The sequence below is a fragment of the Mercurialis annua genome, linkage group LG6 (assembly GCF_937616625.2).
Source record: "Mercurialis annua linkage group LG6, ddMerAnnu1.2, whole genome shotgun sequence".
Taxonomy (NCBI): domain Eukaryota; kingdom Viridiplantae; phylum Streptophyta; class Magnoliopsida; order Malpighiales; family Euphorbiaceae; genus Mercurialis; species Mercurialis annua.
Genome location: NC_065575.1, coordinates 12,587,026 through 12,608,053, shown reverse-complemented (window position 1 = coordinate 12,608,053; position 21,028 = coordinate 12,587,026). Strand labels below are relative to the sequence as shown.

The window sequence follows — 21,028 nt, the reverse complement described above, 5'->3', positions numbered from 1 at the left end:
TTTCTCAAACAATCAGAAAAAAAAAAATTAATCAGAAACTATCAAATAGAGAAGTTTGAATCAGAAAAGAAATTTGAAACTTAAAAAATTAAACATCCACCTTTTTTAATCTGAAGTAAAATGAATCGATACTCAATGTTAGATCCATGAGAAACGGATCAAGCACCAAACAGGCAAGCATACAAGAAACATAAAGAATAAATTAGTTACAACACAACCCAGAAGTCATCACACACATATACGTGAACAAATTACTCACAAGATTCACAGTCACAACCCAGAGAATGAAACACTCACCGATTAATCTGATGTTGATAAAAGAAAGGAATTGTCTGTCAAAAGTTAGATCGATGTTCCATAAGCACGAAATATGTCAAGAAGAATAAAAAAGAAACAGTAAGAAGGAGGAACTTAATCGAAACAGGAATGATAAATGGTAAAACACTCACCGATGACATTATACACATAAACTTCAGTTTTTAATAACTGGGTGTTAATAAAAAATGGATGCATGTTCCTTTATGGGAGATCAAAGATCGAAGGATATGAACTATAACATTAATCAAGAACTAAAAATAGTGGAATCTTTATGAATGGAACCCCAAAACAATAGATTAATCGAAGTTTAGAGGATAAATTATTGTTGATTACATTATAACTAGATTTAAAAGGATCGTGTCATGAAAATTGAAGAGAAGAAGAAAATGGAGTCTGGGATTTTCAGAGAGAAAAGAAGAGTCTCGAAGAAGAAGAGAGATGGAAGGCAATCAGCAAATAAAATTAGGTTTAAGGTTTTTTTTCTTAACATGCATATAAATACCCTACGCAAAACGCATCGGTTTATGTAGGGTATTAGAGAGCTTCACACGTGCTGGAAGCATGTCCCACGTGCAGCGCTCCCCCTATCAAAACGACGCTGTTTTACTGGATTGGTTTTTAGGTTAAATCGGTTGCCTTCTACCCAAAACCAAATCGATTATCAAAAACTGAAAATTTCACCCATATCAACCCAAACGGTGCCGTTTTTCCCTTGAAACCGAATTGAAATCAAAATTCTGGTTTTATTCGATTTGATTTTTTGGTTTAATTTGATTTATGCACACCCCTACTTATGTACGTAACAAGAAGAAAGTTTGTGAATCTTTGTTTGTTCCATGTACACCTAAAGGGTGCATTGAATTATTGAACAAATTGGTGTTGAGATCAAAGGGAATAAATTAGCAATAATTGGTTGTAGCAATGTTGTTAGGATTCAAGTCATTTTGTATTGATTTCAAATTTACAGTTACTAAATAGTATATTTTTATTTATTTTGATAAGGATTTATCGAATTTACAAAATAAACAATTGAAATTAAAATGATTGCAAAGAAGAAGATTCAGAGATTGTAAATAGCAGTAAGACAATTTTTATTAAAAATTGAACTAAAGCAGTTCAGATGATATAAATTCACATCCAGTTCACATCATGTTGATTTTTGACTTTATAGATTGTCAAATACATTTCATTTAAAAAATATTCAATTTATACATTATACTAAATCTCAAAATTCTCTTTATATAAAATGTCAGTTAAGATTGGAAAAAACAGTAAGACAAAATTTATTAAAAATTGAATTAAGGTAGTTCAGTTGATATAGGTTCACATCAGGTTGACTTTTAGTTTTATAGACTGTCAAATATATTTCACTTAAAAGAGATATTCAATTTGTATAAACATTAAATCTCAAAATTTTCTCTATATAAAATGTCATTTAAGATTGCAAAGAGCAGTAAGACAAATTTTATTAGAAATTGAATTAAGATAGTTCAGTTGATATAGGTTTACATCAGGTTGATTTTTGGTTTTGTACATTGTTTAATATATTTCACTTAAAAAAGATATTCAATTTGTGATTACACTAAATCTCAAAATTCTATTTATATAAAATGTCATATAAAATTGTAAAGAGTAATAAGACAATTGTTATTAAAAAATGAATTGAGATAGTTCAATTGATATAGGTTCATGATGGATGCCGAATCCTACACTAATTATAATGGAGCTGAGTCACAGGAGATCCATTCTCAGGTGATACCGGACTCCTAACGAAAGAACGGAAGACAGCCGAGTCTATAGGATTCGCCGATGTATCATTCAACAAGACAAAGACCGAATCCCTTAGGATCCGCCCAAAGCGCGTCGATCCTGGGATCCGGATAGATTGCCAGATCTACTATAATATCTCGAAGTACCTTCCTATTTGGATACAAACTCCAACTTAGGAAGATAAGCTCTAACTTAGGAAGACGAGATTATTTAGGAAGACGTTCCTAAATAGGACTCATGTCTAAATAAGGTAGATCACGCCAAATCAGGGTCAATCCCTACAAAGTAGGATTCACTTACCTACTACAACTCTACAAGGTATGCAATCATCTACTATAAAAGGAGCATGGGGTATGCATGGAAACACAATTACATTCATATACTCAAAACGCTGCTCAAAGCTCTAAACTGACTTTAGCATCGGAGAGTCAATCGGACAACCACCGTCCGGTTAGCTTCTACCCTGTTTTGCAGGTCTCATTCACCGGTCCAGAAGGCAGACTCCATCAGTTCACATAAGGTTGATTTGTGATTTTATAAACTGTCAAATACATTTCAATTAAAAGAGTTATTTAATTCTTATAAAAGACTCTATCACAAAATCTATATATATAAATGTCAGGAGAGATTGTAAGATAGACTCAGTCTACCACGTCATCCGTGCATTAGTCTATCACATTATGACACGTCATTAAAATAATGGCACTATCGTAATTTTGTTTAATACTTATTCACACTTTTGAATAGTAATATTATGATATGCCATTTTTTAATGACATATCATAATGTGATAGTTTAGTCCATGAATGATGTGGTGGACTGAATCTACCTAAGAATTTCTTTAAATGTCAGTTTAAATTTTAAAAAGCTGCAAAATAAGTTGTATTATCAGGTTGATAAATAGTTCCTAAAATGTTATAAATCTAATAGTTTCTGTTTATGAATTGATTGCTTTTCTTGTTCTAATTCCTGCAATTTTCTTCTATCTTTCTCTCCTTAACCATTATACAAATATGCAGTTGCTTGTGCAATTTTTAGTGCCACCTTATACTTAACCGGCTAAGGAAGTGCTGCACCACCCCTCACTCCTTTCTTCTTCTCTATAAAAGAGCAATCCATGAATCAATCAAATTCCAAAATAATTAACCAAAATAAAGTAAAAATTACTCATTAATGAAGAAAACAAGTTGACATACCATGTAAATGGCGCTCTAAGCTACTACCAAAGACATACTTGTACACCAAGAACAAACTCTCTTCTGGATCAATACAAAATCCAACAAGAGGTACAATATTTGGGTTATGAAGAGAGGCACCAATTATCAATTCTCTACAAAATGCCTTTGATGATTCTTTATCATCCTTAAATTTTCAAAAATCCAATTCTCCCTCTAAAAACAAAGTTTAAAGCTCCTTTTTTCAAAACTCTACCTATCAAATAGAACAACAATGATTCAAAAACAGAATCAAAATATAATGAATATTGAAATCAAATGCTCATAACATAATATAAAAAAGATATCATCTTTATTATACCTTTAGAGAAATTAAAAGTAGTAGTAAGAATTTCACTATAACTAAATCTAAACATTGAATTAAAAAAACGATATAAATTACATAAGATCAAATCTATAAAATAATTTAATAGAGATTCAAAAGAGATATATGTACCAGAAATCTAACTTTATAAATACAAACTACTAAATTTTCATTCAAGACTTTTATCAAGCATCTAATGAGTATAAATAACAATTCAGTAAAATAAAATAATTTAAAATCTTGAGAAGACATAAATTTAACACAAAAGCAATCAGAATCTAACCATATTCATTTTCTCCTAATTCATTCTCTGAAACATTTGTCTTGAGAGCCATAGGATTTGCAAAACGGGCAAAACAACTAACAAAAAGAGAAATTCCGCTGGGTGAGTTCAGTTGTTGTGTGTAGAGACAACGATCCTACTGTATCAAGAGCTAGTGGAGAAGAAGTTTGACGGAGATCTGGTAATGGTCCGACAAGTTCCGACGGAGGTTCAGGAAAGTAATGCAGCGACAACACCAATTAAATTAGGGGCAATTTTGTAATAGTAATAGAAAGAGGTATAGCTGGAAATGTAACTTTAAAAAGGGGGAGATTTTTACAAAAAATATTTTTGTGGGTCATTAAAGTAAAGTTTTTTGATTTTGAGTTATATAGTGACATTTTCTCTTAAAAGATTGTCCTAATAATTTAAAAAAAAGATAGCACTAATAAGCCTAATTAAAAGAGAAAAAATCACTTTTACCCATACGGTGGGTAAATATTCTCAAAATTACAGGTTGACTATTCCGTGTTGATACATCACCGCGCTGACCAATTTTTCTTTTAAAATTAAACTTCTTAAATTGATAAATACTGTCTGAAGAAAAACTAACATATCATCTTATTTTCATGGCACCTATATGACATGTCTTTCGATCACAAAAGCTAATAAAGTGGGTCCAAAGAAATTATCTCTGTTAAGTGTTAACTCATGTAACTGCCACCATCATTTTCTTTTCTTCTTCTTATTTTATAACTTTAAGCAAACCACGTTACAAACTAAATAACAATAAACCCAATTTATCCCCACAAAATCAAAATTATTTAACCCACAATTATTCATTTTACAAATCGTTAAGACTTATGGAATGGGTTTCATCTTTTTCTTATCGGTGAATTAGTATTCTGGTGGGACACCTTGGTTCCGGAGTCAAAATGGAAGCTCTGATAGAGAAAATAATGGTGAAGAGGAAGAATAAGGCAAAGTTTAAGATTAAAAAGAAGAATAATTGTTCAATGCCACGAGAAGTATCTAGGCTTGCCGTCTAGTGTGGGAAGATGCAAAAAGAGCAGTTTTAAAGCTATAACGGACAGGGTAAGACAAAAACTTCAAAGCTGAAAAGATAAACTGTTTTCTTGTGGAGGCAAGGAGGTGCTCTTGAAAGCGGTGATTCAATCTATCCCCACCTACACCATGAATTGCTTCAGGTTGCCTAAATCTCTCATTACTGATATTGAGAAGCTTTGTAACAGCTTCTGGTGGGGAAGCTCGGAGGCAAATAAGAGAATTCATTGGGCCAAATGGAGTGTATTATGTGCACCTAAAAGCCATGGTGGTATGGGATTTCGAGATTTTGAGGGGTTCAACAGAAGCATGCTTGCCAAACAGGGTTGGCAAATTCTGAAACATCCTGACTCACTAGTAGCCAAGGTATTGAAACAGAGATACTTCAGTCACTGTTCTTTTCTGGAAGCTAAAGCTCCTAGACAAGCATCTTTCATATGGAAAAGTATTCTGTGGGGGAGAACTATTTTAGAATGTGGCTCAAGATGGAGGATTGGGAATGGGCAACAAGTGAGCATCTACAAAGATAGGTGGATACCCAGGGAAAGTACTTTTAAGATATTAAGCCCTCCCCATATGGGTTTTGAATCTAAAGTACACGAGCTTATGAATGAGCAAGGGAGCTGGAATAGGGAGATCATTGAGCAGAATTTTAATCAAGACGATGTTGATCAGATCCTAGGGATTCCTCTTCCTAGAAATGATCAAGCTGACACCCTGAGATGGCATTATGAGAAAGCAGGAAGATATACGGTGAGAAGTGGATACAAAGTAGCTATGCGTCTCAAAGGTAATCCATCTAATTCTTACAGCATCCATGGACTGAATTGGTGGAAAACCTTGTGGAAGTTGACTCTTCCAGCTAAGGTGAAAGTTTTTATCTGGAAGTGTTACCATAATTGGGCCCCTGTCAGATTAAACTTAATTAAAAGAGGTATGCAGATTACTTCGGATTGTCCAGTTTGCAGCCGAGAAGGGGAGTCTATTTTGCATGCTATTTGGTTCTGTCATGAAGCTAAACTAGTGTGGAAAACGTGGTCAATGTCTGAGCTTATCAAACCTGGGATGAACTGGAGTATGGGAGATTTTCTTGTTAATGCTCAGGTTAATCTTTCTCGAGAGAATTTTACTCTCTGCTGTGTTATTTGCTGGATTATTTGGAATAATAGAAATGCAGTTGTGTTTGGGAACAAACCTAAATTAGCTTGTCAAGTTCTTAATTGGGCAGAAGGCTATGTTCTGGAGTTTAAAGAATCTAAGAAGGATATGCAGGCCAATAACTATGACAAAAACAATGTTGCAGTAGATGGGAGATGGACTCCTCCAAGAGAAGGGAGATACAGTATAAACGTGGACGCTAGCTTTGACAACCAGAAAAAGTGCCATGGTATGGGAATTATTATCAGAGATTGGAAAGGCAACGTTCAAGCTGCTGCCTGCAAAAGGTACGAGTCGTGCGCTGAGGTTTGTGTTGGCGAAGCAAAGGCTATTCGAGATGGGATTCAGCTGGCGAAGGAAAGTAATCTTACCCCCTTTCACATTCTTTCAGATGCAAAAGGAGTGGTGGATACTTTCAACACTACACATGAGCTGCTGAATGAAGTTAGTTTAATTGTTCTTGACTGTCAGTTAATGCTTAATGAGATGTCTTGTGATGGGGTCTTTTATGTTAGTAGGAATACTAATATGGCTGCTCACTATTTAGCCAAAATGGCTACTAGAAACACTGATCAGTATCAAGTTTGGAGGGGGACTGTCCCTTCTGAAATTTTCTCTATTGTAATGGCTGATGCATCAGCTTTTTAGTTGAATGAAATCTGATTTTCAAAAAAAAAAAGAAGAATAATTGATTTACTAATTTTGACTAAGTAAAATCAAATGCACGTTCAAATAAAAAAAAGTCAAATACACATTAAATACTCAAGTTAATAGTTATATGGGTATGGCATGCAATGGTTTTATAATGTAGATTTTTTAATTATTTAATCTATTTGAAAATTAATTAGAAATTCTAAGTACATATATTGGTTTATTATTAGTTTAAGGTCGATATATCTACATCTTAATTATTTAGCAATTTATTTATTTTTATTTTTTGTTTTTAAAAAAACTTTTACACCTCTGTGATGTTTCTTGATTTCAGGGTGGAAATAGTATAGTTGGTGCATTTGAAGTTTTTAAAAATAGTGTTATTGAATTATAGATATAAGGTTTACTATCAGTTTAACATCGGTTTATTAAAACAAATTTACTATGAGTTTACTAAAAATAAATTTACTATTAGTTTACTAAAAATAAATTTACTATTAGTTTACTACCAGTTTAATAAAGGACAAATTTACTATCAGTTTACCATAGGTTTACTATCGGTTCACTTTTAGTTTAGTTTACTGTCGGTCTATTAACAATATTATAAACATGAGCGAAAAAAGTTTCAATTAACTTACTTTTAGCTTATTTAAATTTTTTTACTATTAGTTTAACATCGGTTTACTTAAAAAATAAGTTTATTATCGGTTTACTATCAATTTACATTCGTTTATTATTAGTTCAATTTCAGTTTACGAAAAAAATAAAATTTCTATTAATTATTATTAGTTTACTATCGGTTCACTTTCAATTAACTCAAAAAATTAGTTTTCTATTAGTTTACTATCAGTTCACTTTTAGTTTACTAACATATGTTTACTATTAATTTACTATCGGTATTATAAACATGTATGAAATTAGTTTCAATTTATTTACTTAATTTACTGAAAAGAAAGTCAACAATTATTAATTAATTAATAAAACTCCTTAAAACCAAGAGCAACTTCAATTGCAATCAAACTAAAATAAATTCAATTGCCGTTATGGAAAAAATAATTTCAACAATATCGGTTTACTAAAAATAAATTTGCTAACAGATTACTTAAAAAGCCAATTTATAACATATTAAGGTAAATTATTTCTTGGTATACTATTGGTTTATTATAGGTTTACTATCGGTTCACTAAAAGATATGTTTATTAGTAGCTTACTATCAACATTATAAACATGACGAAATTCATTTCTTTGTTTACTTTTAATTTACTAAAAACAAGTTTATTATTAGTTTATTTTCGATTTACTTAAACTACAAATTTACTAACGGTTTACTAAAAAATAAGTCAGCTTACTAACAATTTATAACATGAGACCTTATTTATTTATTTAAGTTGTCTCCATATTAGATTACTTTCAAAATTCTAAAATTATAGTAATATACTTAATTTACTATCAGTATTATTAACATATATAAAATTAAATGAAATTTTTTTACTTTTAGTTTATCACCGATTTGCTTTTAATTTACTATTAGTTTACTTTCTGAACTTCAAAGCTAGTGTTAAAAAAAATGTACAAAATTTTAAAACTATCTGATTTATAAATCAAAAACTCATAATTATACTTCTAATTTCATTGTTGGAAAAATTCAAAAACAATAAAATCCACAACTAAGAAATTGATACACTGTAAGTATTAGTTTTATTACATGTGAGAAGATAACAAATAAAAAACGTTAAATTGTAAGCTTGTCATTAACTTTTAGTGCATATGAGGATGTGCTCAGATGCTTCTCTAATACTTGCAACTTCTGCAATTAAAACTCATCTTCATAATGTCCTGCAATTAAAACTCAAAATTCTTGGTCCCTTTATCCTGTATAAAAAGGACATGAAAAAAGGGTTAATTAATCAAAATTGATCATCTGATGTAATATTATGGCCAATTTTAGAAGTAGGAGGTTACCAAATTTCTTTTCCATTCCATGATAGAATCAAGTCTTGGTTTACTACTTTCCATAAGAATTAAAATTCTTAAAAGCTCTTTCTCTACGTCAGGCATAATATCTCCTTATCTTTTGTTAATTTCTTTAATATACTCCTCCAATATATATAAATTCAGCTCAACTGACCTATCAAACAATAAATTAAGCTCAAATTAAACAAATAAAAGACAAATTCAAGAAATCACATCTCTTTTGGACATTTCATCAAACAGCTCTGCCATAGTATCAATTAAACCAAACTGCCCATACATATTTGTAACTCGACATAAGTAAGACACAACGCAGTCCCAATATAACCCATTAAAGATAAATATAATTAAGCTGATGATTGAAAGATTGGGGAAATCACATGAACTGAGGAGATCAACTTCAAAAGACGGTACCGTGAAACACATAAACTAAAAATCGGCTTTTAGTGATCATGAAACGGGCTCCTTTTTTGGGCAACCACCGGCGAGCCGAGCCGGAAAAGTGAAGAAACGGGTCGGAGAAATTTTTTTTAGGAACGAACAGATGATTCGAAGAAAATTGTATTATTGAAGTTAATTAATGGCAATAGTAAGAGAAAAAAAGTTTAATTATCAAACACGCTTAACTTGGACAATATTAATGAGAGAGGAATGGCCGGGCCGTATTGTTCAAATTAAAAGACTTTTTTAGATGATTTACGGGCTTAGCTCATAATAATTAGAGATTTACGGCCCTAAGTATGAAATTGAGATTTGTTATTTCTTCTCCCCAAATTAGAATTCTAACCTATTTCATTATAATTTTTATACTTTCAAAAGTTGAAGATTACGGTTCCAAAAATCAGAGATATTGCATGTGCAGATTCTTGCGAGATTCGCGCAATCCGTTTCTCCATTCAGTCATCCGTTTCCATTTATTTCAAACTTCCCATTTTCAGTTGTTTTTCATATTTTGAATTAGGAATGGTGTCAACTAGGTCAGCTTCCAAAAATTCACCCCCTCAAAAAATGAAGAAATCAACATCTAGTCCGAGTTCTAGCAAAAGAAAAATTGAGTTTAATACAATTCCGGCGACAATGAAGAATCGTCGAAAGGCTGTGCGTGAAGATGACGACAGTGACTTCGAGGATTTTGATATCCCTCCGAAGAAGATGGATATGCCTGTTTCATATGCGGGTTTGCCTAAAAAGGTATTTAAATTTTTTGATAGGTTCGGTTATATAGTTTATAATAGAGTTTGTTGTTTGTGTTTGTTTCGGTTTAGTAGGTGTTTGGTGTTGTTTTCAGTAATAATTGCAAAGAATTTTTGCTGTTGTTTATTGTTTCTTTTAGTTAATATATTTGACTGTGTGTATTTACTATTTTGCTATTTAAATGATTTTTATGTAGGATTGGGATCATTTCATACAACCTTCGGACCATTTTCCTATTAAGGTTACCCATCTGATCAAACCAAGATGTATAGCGAGTTTTTGTTATTCAAGACCTACGTTGAGAAGCAGTTTTTTGAAGTTTTAAGTGTATTGTCTGATTTGAAGAGTGTTGTGTGTGTGAATGATCATCACGATCATATGACGGTAAACCTCTGAATCACAACTACTCTACTAGTTATTTTTGATATGTGTTAATTAAATTTTAGTTAAAGTTTTGTTAATGTTAGTTACTGTCTGGTTAACCTTTAGTAACTATTTGGTTAACTATCTGGTTAACCATAGGTACAATTGGTTACTATCTGGTTAACCATAGGTACAATATTATTTTGTTATTTGTTTTTAATTCATGTTATATTTTTTTAGGAGGATGTTGCTGGAGATGTTTCATCCTCAGAAGCTACCCAAAGTATGCTATCCAAGAAATCTGATGACGGAGACCATGATGCTGTGGAGACACCTAAAGATGTTTTTGAATCTGGTACACCAAAGGAGGATCTTTGTTTACCGCTGCAGCTGTTAGTGAGTCACAAATTCAAATTTGTTTGGTGATGAAGGAAGTTTTTGATTTGTAATTGTTATGATCAGGTTTTCAGTTGGTTAACCAATAACAAGATGAAAAAATGCTTATGAGAATAGAAATGTTTATGAGAATAGAACGTTAATGTGTGTTTATGAGAATAAAAATGCTTATGATAATGTCTGTTGATTTCTGGTGATTCAATCTCTCTCGATCCCTTTCATTTTTTTCTCGCTCTTTGATTTTGTTAATTAACATGGAAATTGATTTGCAGTGACTATGGTGGAAATTGATTTGCAACTGCTGGTTTGATTTTTTAGTCCGCACAGCCTGCACTCTTGGTGTTTGAAGAAATGCTTATGAGAATAAAACGGTTATGTATGTAATGTTTAGGTGTTGGTTAACCAATGGTTAATATTGGGTAAACCGTTGGTTAACTTGTAATAATTATGGACAGATGAAGATTGATATAAACATTGACAGCGACGAGGAGCTTGAACCAAAACCAAAATTGAAGACTGGTAGATTGAAGAAAAACTTTGAATAGATTGTAATATAGTTGTTACTTTAGATGTTTTTGAAATTTTTGTTTGTGTTTCAAACACACTTGGATAGTTTGTGGAACACATTTTGGTACTAGTTGGTACACTCCAGTTTTTGGTACATATTTGGTTTCTATTTTGGATAATATTTGATACACGGTTGGTTCCTATTTGGTTATTCTAATATTTTGTGTTTTGTTATTGTAATTTTTTTTTATTGTTATACAATCTAGTTTATAATTTGTATTGCATTGTGATTCAAACAATATATATCACTTTTTTTTACCAGAATTAGACTATACTTGATTTTTTTTAACCTATTACATACTGGTGAAGTTGTTAGTTAGTATATACATGGTAATGGTTTGGTTGATAACTGGGTAACTAATTAACAAATTGGTTAAAAAATTATAAACACCCCGCATATATTTTTAATTAAAAACAAACATAAAGTTTTGCTAAATTTTTCTTTTATTATTTTTTATATGTCAAAAAATGGTTGAATAAAACAACCGCTAAACAATTAAGCAATGGTTATAACGGTATACCAAGCAACAACTAATAGCATACTACTCGGACCAAAAAATTGAATTATATCATATCTATAACTATTTTGGTAGACCGCGACAAGTCTTTTTATTATGTCTCTGCTGTCCACATCGGCTGCGTTGTACACTTTCATTATCCTCGACATCCAACGGCTACTGATTAGGTCTCAAATTGATATCTGATTTCTAATTTAGTATTCCAACTAGTATCTTTCCGTATACTAGATATCATCCTGCTTAACTGTTCAAAATTTGTATCCTCTTTGACAAACACTATCTTGATTTTATAATTCGAGTACCTGAAACTCTCATCTCATACTCCATTGTAGTAAGTATTTTCAATGTTGTCATTCCTACAATTAAAATCAGTTAATAAGATTAAACGGAATTGTTTGAACAAAAATCTAAATTAAAACAATATAATTTGTTAAAACTGAAAATAAACTAGGTTATTTAACAGTGTTCATCATTGAACCAGTGTTCATCATTCCAAAAACATAATCCAATTGCAGCTATAAACATTAAAGATCAAATCTGTTTTTCCAAAATTGAATTTCAAAACACAATTAAGAGCAAAAATATTACCTGATTCCGATTTGATTATCTTTGGGAGATTTGTGTGACTTTGATTCACTGATTTCTCTAAAACAAGAGGATCATTAAAGCAGAACAATTGCCGTCTCCACTAGTGGTGTCACTATTGATGGCGGGAAGAACGGCGACGCTTTCACTTCTGAGGAACGACGACGAGATGGAGAAAATGACGTCGTTGATGGGAAGAACGGCGACACTTTCACTTCTGAATATCAACAGATTTCATGGGATCAAATATTTTTCTAATTAGGAAAGATTTGTGTGAATTAAAAATTGAGAGCAATTTTAGGGGAATCTTTGATCAGAGATGTTTGTTACCTTAATCAAATGTTAATCGTATATCTCTAATTTATGAAAGTTAATTTTGCAAGAAAAAAGAAGGGAAAGATAATTATCTAAATGGAAAATCATAGGCGTATTTCTCTAATTATTTATGGTTAAGTTGTACAATTGTCAATTTTTCTCAAATTAAAATAGGTATCCAGCGTGCTGGGCCTAATTTCCTCTAATTAAAAAGCCCATTATGTCCATAACTTGGGTCCATCTGAAAACCAAAACCCTAGCTCCACTTAGCACTTTCCCACGTCCTTCTTGTTACAAAAACCCTAAACAACGCAGCAGCAGGCCAGAAACTGAAAAAGTAGGTTCCTTTCTCTCTGATTTTTTTGTTTGAAATATGATTTTTGTATGTAATGATGATTTTGATCGGAATTGTTGCAGCAGAAGATGAAGATCGTCGCTGCTTTTTTGCTCGCCGTGTTGGGAGGCAACAACAGCCCCACCGCCGATGATTTGAAGAAAATTCTAGGATCCGGTACTTTGTTTTTCTACTGTTTTATCAGTTTACCTAATTATTAAATCTAATTAGGTTTAGAGTTTTATTTAGATTAATGAAATAAATGAAATACTTGGCATTGTTTTTCTTAAGAGCAGTATGAGATTTGAATGTCTATTTTTATGCATTTTTGCTTGGCTGTTGTTCTGAAAATTAAATAGCTGAGGGTGTTTGATTTGCTTAAGAGCATTCTGATTTTATTTATATATTTGAAAGTATATCAATTACTTGTGTTTGATCTGCAGTTGGCATTGATGCCGATGAGGACAGAATTGAGTTGTTGCTGTCTCAAGTCAAAGGAAAGGACGTAACCGAGTTGATTGCTTCTGGAAGGGAGAAATTAGCTTCAGTACCTTCCGGTGGTGGTGTTGCCATGGCTACATCAGCAGCCCCTGCTGCCGGAGGCGGTGCAGCAGCCCCTGCTGCTGAGGCCAAGAAGGAAGAGAAGGTTGAGGAGAAGGAAGAGTCCGACGATGTAAGACTTTCTTTCTCATTTATAATTATTTAAGTCTTATTATTAGTTTGCTGTTTTGATTGCTTACTTGAATTTCATTTTGCTGCAGGATATGGGTTTCAGCCTCTTTGATTAAGTCTGGTATTTGATTGAATCTTTTTGTCTCTCTACTTAGCAGCCTCTTTGATTAAGTCTGGTATTTGATTGTATCTTATTGTCTTTCTACTTAGTCTTTATAAGTTAAAAGTATGACAAGTTGGTTAGTATTTTTGTCTGGAATTGAGCTTTATAATTAATTTTTGGAGCTGAGTTCAATTTGTTGTTCGACTCTGTTTCACTGCTTTTGCTTGATGTTCTCTTGTACTGGTTTGGATGAGTGGCGGTGGTGTCATTGCCTGTTGAAACTTTGAGCAATTTTATAGTTGTGCATGTCGAAATTTTACTGGAAATTTAATTTGGCCTAGATGAGATGCATATGAGTTCAATTTGCTGCTCTTCTTCTGTGCATATCAGTTCACTGATTCACTTCTATTTTTGTAGCAATTTGATAATTTTCGTTAATATCTCTTGTTAATACCAACAGTTTGCCTGAACTTTGTCAGAGTCTTAGTTATGTAAGATTGAGCTTTTGAGCTAGTTATACAAGCTTAAGGTTGAGGAGGAATGGTCTTAAATATTCACGTTTCAGCTTGAATGGTTTTCATACAACATGAACTGCAATAAGAAACATAACTGTTTGAAAGTTTATTACTATATTTTTATTTATTAAAATTGTATTCTTCAAAACAATGAAATGTATTGAATTGAGATTTGGATCTCAATATAAAGGTATTAATAGTCTTGTTTAGGCTAATTCATATTAGAGTTGGACTTGAGGTTAAAGTAGGTCTATTAATTAATTTGTGAGTTAATTTTCAGTGTTGTTTGAGCTGATTCGTGTTGTTCAATCATTCAAGACCTGTAAGTTTAACCAATTGAGATTTTTTTGTCAACTGACGGGTGGTTTTCTGAAATTTTCAATTGCATTTATGTAGCTGCATTATTATTAGGTAACTTCATTCACTTGCCATCTATAATTGCTTTTTATATAAACTAGAAGCAGCAAGTTTAATGAAGTGTCACCACCTGTTATAAACAACAAAAAGAATCAAAAATTAGAATGTGAATAGGATTCCATATTAGAAAATTATTCCCTCAGGAATTTCATCAAACACAGTTACGAAATGTCTGAAATGAGTTTGATTTAGAATGTGAATAGGAGTATAACTTTGTTTTAGTGTTGTATGATAAAATTGTCTGAAATGGAAGCTCAGATTTAGAATGATTTTTTTGTTTTTTTTTGCATTAATGGAGACAATTCTTGCAAACTTTCACCATTACTACACTGTATCAGCAACTCACTTGCGTATAACATATCCATAGAAGGAATTTAGAATAGACTTGTGTGCAAGTTGCAATGAATCATAAAGCACAACCATGTCCCGCACCCATGAATTGCTAGAGTAGTTTGTATAAAAGAACAAGTCTCATAATTATGGAAGTCTGTATTTTCACGCATGCAGGTACCTGCTTCTCGAAATTCAGCAACAGGCTTGTCAGTCACCGGTTCTTATGCCTGAAAAAGAACATAAAATGCAAAAAGATTATAAAAATTGTGCTATCCGAATGCAAACATATTATAAAAAAGACCACCTAAAGAGAAGCTTTTCAATTCTACTCGACATATCGAGAAAAGAATATTGTGAAGCCTATAGATTTAAATATTGACTATGACAAGCTCAGTTGCATATCTAGAATGAAACGTACAATCTGAAGGCTGTCTCTAGCACTACCAACTGAACTATCATTTAATAAAAGGAGTTGTAGAATGTACAATTAACTTTCTTCAAAGATTAACTCAACTTAACTGGCCATTTTTAAAAAAATTGATAGTTTTTAGTTGATAGAATGAAAAAACATGCAAGTACGAATGCCTGCCTGAAATTCTAAAGCAACATGGTCTGAAAAAATGGAATTATGCTTGGACAATTTGAATTCAACGATTTCAACGTAAGGTTACAAGAATCGAGATACAGAGAATTAAGATACTCGTGAATGAGATGTACCAGTTTTTATCTTAATCTTTGAATGACTGATGCAAAAGCTATAATTTGATTTTCAAGACTAAAGTGCAGACTGTGCAGTAGCAACAAAAAATGACCAAAAAGTTAACAGGCTTACAGCTTCATGGTAACTACTAAGAGCATCTTCAATGGTGCTCTCCATTATAAAGAGCATATTTTTGAAAATAAAGAGCATCTTTCATATAAAGAATAGAATTTTAAATTTTAGTCAAATGGACTCTTTAAAATATAGCATTTTATTATATTTTTTTAATAAAATTTAATTTATTTAACTGTTATATCTATTCTTTTTGTTGTATTTTATTTTTTATATATTTTTTGTTGAGAAAAATAATAAAAAATATTTTCAGAAAACAAAAAAAATCTATATGTTTTAAATTTGGAATTATATTAAAGAGATAAGAAATAGAGAGCGAGTTTGGCTCTACACATGTAGAGAGTCAAACTCACTCTCTATTTAAAATTTTTATTATAAAGAGTCTATTGAACCTCTATTTTAGTGCTAAACTCTTTAAAATAAGGCAAAAGATACAAAAAAACCCTCGTAGTTTTCACAAAAGTATAAATCAGCCCTTTTACTTTTTTGAGGTATAATTAAGTCCTCTTTATTTTCAAATAGAACAAATAACCCCTTCCATTCAACATCATTAGAAATACTCGTTAATGGTTGACATGTCTCTCATAATCATATAGGAAAAAAGTTCAAAAATAATTTTAATATTTAAAATATTTACAAAAAAATTGAGGGGGTAAGTGTCTCAAAAGTAAACTAAAAGGAGTTTATTTGTTCGATTTAAAAAATAATAAGGATTTAATTGTTCAATTTTAAAAACACGGGGGCTTAATTGTGCCCAGACAAAGTAAAAGGGTTGATCTGTACTTTTGAAAAAAACTCGAAGGCTTTTTTGTACCTTGTGCGTTAAAATAAAGAGTTAAACACTTTTAAAGAGCTTGTTGGAGATGCTCTTACTAGCATAAAACAAACATTTAATAACAGACTAAATCCATGACAAAGGTTGAATCTAGGGACAAGGATCATTTCACAGCAAAACGAGTTACTAACTGTTTACACCGGCTCAGAAGATTATGGGTCAGAAAATCACATGAGCTTATTAAGGGAATTAAGCCCAACTAAAAGCCTGTTTTAGATCTTTGCCAGATTAGCTTTTATTTTTATTAGGAATTTGCATTTCATTAGGAGTATTTCTATTTAGGAATATTGATTATAGTCAGATTAAGAGACTTGATTTTGTAGAGCTATATATAGCTCAGAGCTTCATTATATTTGTATTAACAAATCAATCAATCAAAAACCAAGTCCAGTGCTTCTTATACCTCAATTTCCGGATTGTTTTTAACTTAGCAGTAGTTTCGGTATTAATCTCGCGTGAGTTTCTTAACTCCCATATTATTATCATTTAGATTACGTAGTTAAGTATTTTTAACCAAAGAAGCCCTGTGAATATCTTCACAAGTTCGTTAAAGCATCAAACCTCAAACCGATCCAAACATAAATTAATCTATTCGAGTCTGGATAATTTCTAGGCGAACATCTTTTGGCGACTCCACTGGGGACATCAGTTTATGGTTAGCACAAAAGCGGACTTAAAGGATGATTCCATGCACGCTCGGTCTATACGCCGACAACAGGTGAAGCAAGATAACAGAGTGGGCGATTTTGATTCGAATATATCAAAAATCATGGCCAAGGACAAACAGCAAGTTAGTCAGTCAGGTAAAGGACCGAATCCTTCGGTCACTGACGTAAACCTCCCATCGGACAAGAATGATGATGTGACCGATGACTCTATGGACCACTCACGCCAGCTTCTTCCATCTCACCCTTCCTTATCACAGGCCGACTTCTCGGCCATGAGGGGCGAGATCGCCCAAGAAAAAAAAAGTTCGATGGTGCGACGCATCAGATGTCAGAGGTGATGAAAAATATCATGTCAGATCAGGCATCAGTCCAGAGGCAGATCCAGAATAATTTGGATGACCTCAACAAGGCAATGGAAAACTTGGCCACACTCTTTTTCGGGCAATCTATTGTCGAACAGAGTTATAGGAGGGCCGAACAAAACCAGACACCGAGTCGTTTCGGATATCCGGGTAGTTCGGCCGAACAGATGCAACCGCCCAGTTAGTTGGGTATACTTACGGGCCAGTCAAACTCTTGACTAGACCAGAAGTCGAATCGGCCGGTAGGGCCGATCACTTGGGGGCAAGTACATCAGCTCCTCAAGGGGTTGCATCCGGGGCCAACACCCAGGAGGTAAATATGGGCGAACGTCTGGCCACAGAAAGAGGCGAGCCGAACATATATGATCCGGGGCAACTCTTGAATATGCTGGAAAAACTCGGAGTAGACTTGAAGCCGATGCCTCGTCCTTGTGTATGAAGCCTTATCCAGATTGGATTGACAAACTGTACACTTTCTCAACATGACTCTCATTAACTGCTTCTTCCACATTAGCATAGCTAGATCCATTAAGACCCGCATCATGACAGATTTCTTCAGGGAGATTAAGAATCTCATGGTTTTCCACAATACTTCCTTCGTGAATCTCAGTATCTTGGGCACAATTAGCATCATCAGGCTTATCAGTCAGTTCCGCCATGGAAACCTGCTTCTTCTGGCTCCTCTTCTCGCCATTTTCAGCACCAGCATACGTTAGAGAGAAAACTGTTTTCTAACTTGCGCCGAGAGGTTAAGGAGAGAAAAAAAATTACTATTCTTTTAAAAACACTAACGGAATACAAATTTCCGTTAGTGTTTTCTTTGCTTTTTTAGCCATGGCTAGTTGGCTACTTCTTTTTGGAAGTGACGGTGCTTTTTCCAAATTTATAAGATGTGAGGGAGATAAAACCCTAACCAAGATTCTAGGAAAATTGTATGCTTATGTTGTTCTAGTCCCCATTTAACCATTGGATCATTCATCCAACGGTATAAATGAATGTTTACTTTAGGAAACAAAATCCTAAATACCCATAAAAAGCACTTAGATTACAGATAGGGTTATCATTACCGTAAATCCTCACCTTTAGCGTCGCATCATAACCTTTCCAATCTTTTCATGTTATACCCAATGGCGATTTCCGGCTATTCGACTCATACATGGCAAAACAGAGCGCCATGTCACTGCCAGCTAGGGGTGTTCAAATTCAGTTTGGTTGGGTTATGAGCTTATAACCACCCAAACTGAATTTCTAATATTATCTTGGGTTATAACCCAAATAATTTGGGTTATGTTAGTTTAGTTATTCAAAACCAACATGGGTTATATGGGTTATTTAACTTACTTTTTTTTGCTTTTTATCACTTTAGATGAAAAATTTAGAACCCAAATTTCAATCTGATTTTTTTTTTTAAATAATAAAAAAAAAATTCCAGAAAAAAAAATATTTTCAGAAAAAAATTTAAATTTTTTTTTTTCAGAAAAAATATATAAAAAAATTTTCCAGAATTTTTTAAAAAAAAAAATTATTTCCAGAAAAAAAAAATTTCAGGAAAAAATTTTAAAATTTTTTTTTCCAGAAAAAATATATTTTGATAAAATTTTAAAAAAAATTATTTTTTTTTAAAAAATTTTCCAGAATTTTTTTTTTAAAATATTGTTCCAAAAATATTTATTTCCAGAAAAAAATATTAAAAAATAATTTTTTTTGAAAAAACTTGGTGAATCAATCAATAAATGTATATGCACTTTAAATAATATATAACTCAAACAAACCCAAATAAACCAAGAAACTCTTTTAGTTGGGTTATAAAATTTCAATAACCCAATGGTTTATGATTAAAATGAATATAGTGGTTTGTGTTGGTTTCACATGATTGGTTTGGGTGGGTTATGTAAATTTTGTACACCCCTACTGCCAGCATGTCAAACCCCCAAAACGACGCCGTTGCATCCAAAACTCAAGCAAATCATAACTCGCCCATTTTGAATGGAACAACACTGTTTTCATTGATCGAAAACGCCGTCATTCCTTTACATGAAATTAGATTAATAATAATGCCAAATATAACTTGAGAGCAAAACCATATAAACTAATTAATCAATAATCCGCATCAATTATCTACGGAAACTAAGTAAAAGATGTCATAATATTTGGCGGCTAAATTAATCTTCCATTCCAGTCTTCTTTTTGAGCATAGCAATGAACTCATCTCTCTCAGTTGGGGACATTCCTGCTGTTGAACAATCTCCTACTCCCCATTCTGCACCTCTTAAGCAGTATTTGTCTTGTGTTTCTTGACGATTCCTGAAAGTTTCCATACATTTTACACTTTTTCATATCAACCGACGCATTTTATAAATATAGAGTTTAAGGTTTTAAAAGCGTGTTTAAAAAATAAAACTAACTACCAAAATGTAGAACTCGAAAAGTTTCCAAGCAACATAGGCGCTTGATCCTAATTCATGCATTATAAATTTCACTCTTAGCTTAAACATGCATCAAGTTTTGGTTTTATCTACGGAAGAAATAAAAGTAAGTGGGAATGAAATTACTTTTCTTTGTTATTCTTGGATCGCTCTAGTAGTTCTTTAAGTATGGGAGACGATTTGAATCTTGCATCATTTTCTGCATACTTCTTCTGGTTTTCTTCTGCATCAACATTTACATTCCAAAATTTACTTCTTTTACATGCATAAATTCAGCACAATTAAAACAAGAAAAGATAAATATTGTTAAATAATTGAGAAAAGATGAAACCATTGATCTTGGCGAGAAAGTCGATCTTAGGAAGCTCTGGACCAGGAACTGATTCTAACCCAGAAAAACCAGACATAATTCCAGCGCTAGCTGCAAAAAGAAATTAAAGCAAATGATAATTAAGTACAATGAGATTATAATACATAGTATAATAGATAATCTTGAGGATTAATTAACCTGGAGTGGCAGAGAGAAGCAAAGAAACAGAAGCAGCAAAAGGAAGAGATTTATAAATGACAAATTTGAAAGAATTTGAAATACTCTTGGGTTTGAACTGATTAGAACCAGTTTGGAATTTGATTTCAGGGATTTGTATGGTTGATGAAATCACAGAGGGAGGTTTGATTTGGAAGAGAGTGTTCATTTCTTTGCTTTTTCTCTTCTCTCTTCTCTTTGCTGATGATGTTTTGAGGGACACAGATATAAGATAGGAAAGCGAGGGAAAACTAACGGTCCATATTCATCCACTGAAACTCAATCTGCTGTCAGTATGCCATTGGCTCCTCTTGTTGGTTAGGATAGGACAGC

At 32.5% G+C, this 21,028-nt stretch overlaps 3 protein-coding genes across 6 annotated transcripts; 2 read left to right on the top strand and 1 right to left on the bottom strand.

The window, feature by feature from the left end:
• Positions 1-9,491: 9,491 nt before the first annotated feature.
• LOC126653663 (uncharacterized) lies at positions 9,492-11,301 on the top strand. 2 transcript variants are annotated; one of them, XM_050347600.2, is made up of 3 exons: positions 9,492-9,925; positions 10,532-10,687; positions 10,960-11,301. In XM_050347600.2, exons 1-3 carry the CDS (start codon positions 9,698-9,700, stop codon positions 10,960-10,962), a joined length of 387 nt encoding a protein of 128 aa, XP_050203557.2. In that variant the 5' UTR covers positions 9,492-9,697; the 3' UTR covers positions 10,963-11,301. The 2 variants fall into 2 exon arrangements, with proteins under 2 accessions (XP_050203557.2, XP_050203556.2); XM_050347599.2 differs by lacking the exon at positions 10,960-11,301 and having other exon boundaries at positions 10,532-10,884.
• A 1,605-nt stretch (positions 11,302-12,906) lies between these two features.
• LOC126686699 (60S acidic ribosomal protein P2A-like) lies at positions 12,907-13,973 on the top strand. 2 transcript variants are annotated; one of them, XM_050380888.2, is made up of 4 exons: positions 12,907-13,009; positions 13,093-13,183; positions 13,450-13,679; positions 13,768-13,973. In XM_050380888.2, the coding sequence occupies exons 2-4, from the start codon at positions 13,096-13,098 to the stop codon at positions 13,792-13,794; spliced, it is 345 nt and encodes a 114-aa protein (XP_050236845.1). In that variant the 5' UTR covers positions 12,907-13,009; positions 13,093-13,095; the 3' UTR covers positions 13,795-13,973. The 2 variants fall into 2 exon arrangements, with proteins under 2 accessions (XP_050236845.1, XP_055962142.1); XM_056106167.1 differs by having other exon boundaries at positions 12,912-13,009; positions 13,090-13,183.
• Positions 13,974-14,882: 909 nt separating this feature from the next.
• LOC126686698 (uncharacterized) lies at positions 14,883-20,980 on the bottom strand. Of its 2 annotated transcripts, none has more exons than XM_050380886.2 (4): positions 20,678-20,980; positions 20,501-20,590; positions 20,296-20,392; positions 14,883-15,273 (listed from the first exon to the last, which is right to left on the bottom strand). In XM_050380886.2, exons 1-4 carry the CDS (start codon positions 20,862-20,864, stop codon positions 15,258-15,260), a joined length of 390 nt encoding a protein of 129 aa, XP_050236843.1. In that variant the 5' UTR covers positions 20,865-20,980; the 3' UTR covers positions 14,883-15,257. The 2 variants fall into 2 exon arrangements, with proteins under 2 accessions (XP_050236843.1, XP_050236842.1); XM_050380885.2 differs by lacking the exon at positions 14,883-15,273 and adding an exon at positions 19,808-20,047 and having other exon boundaries at positions 20,678-20,935.
• Positions 20,981-21,028: the final 48 nt, after the last annotated feature.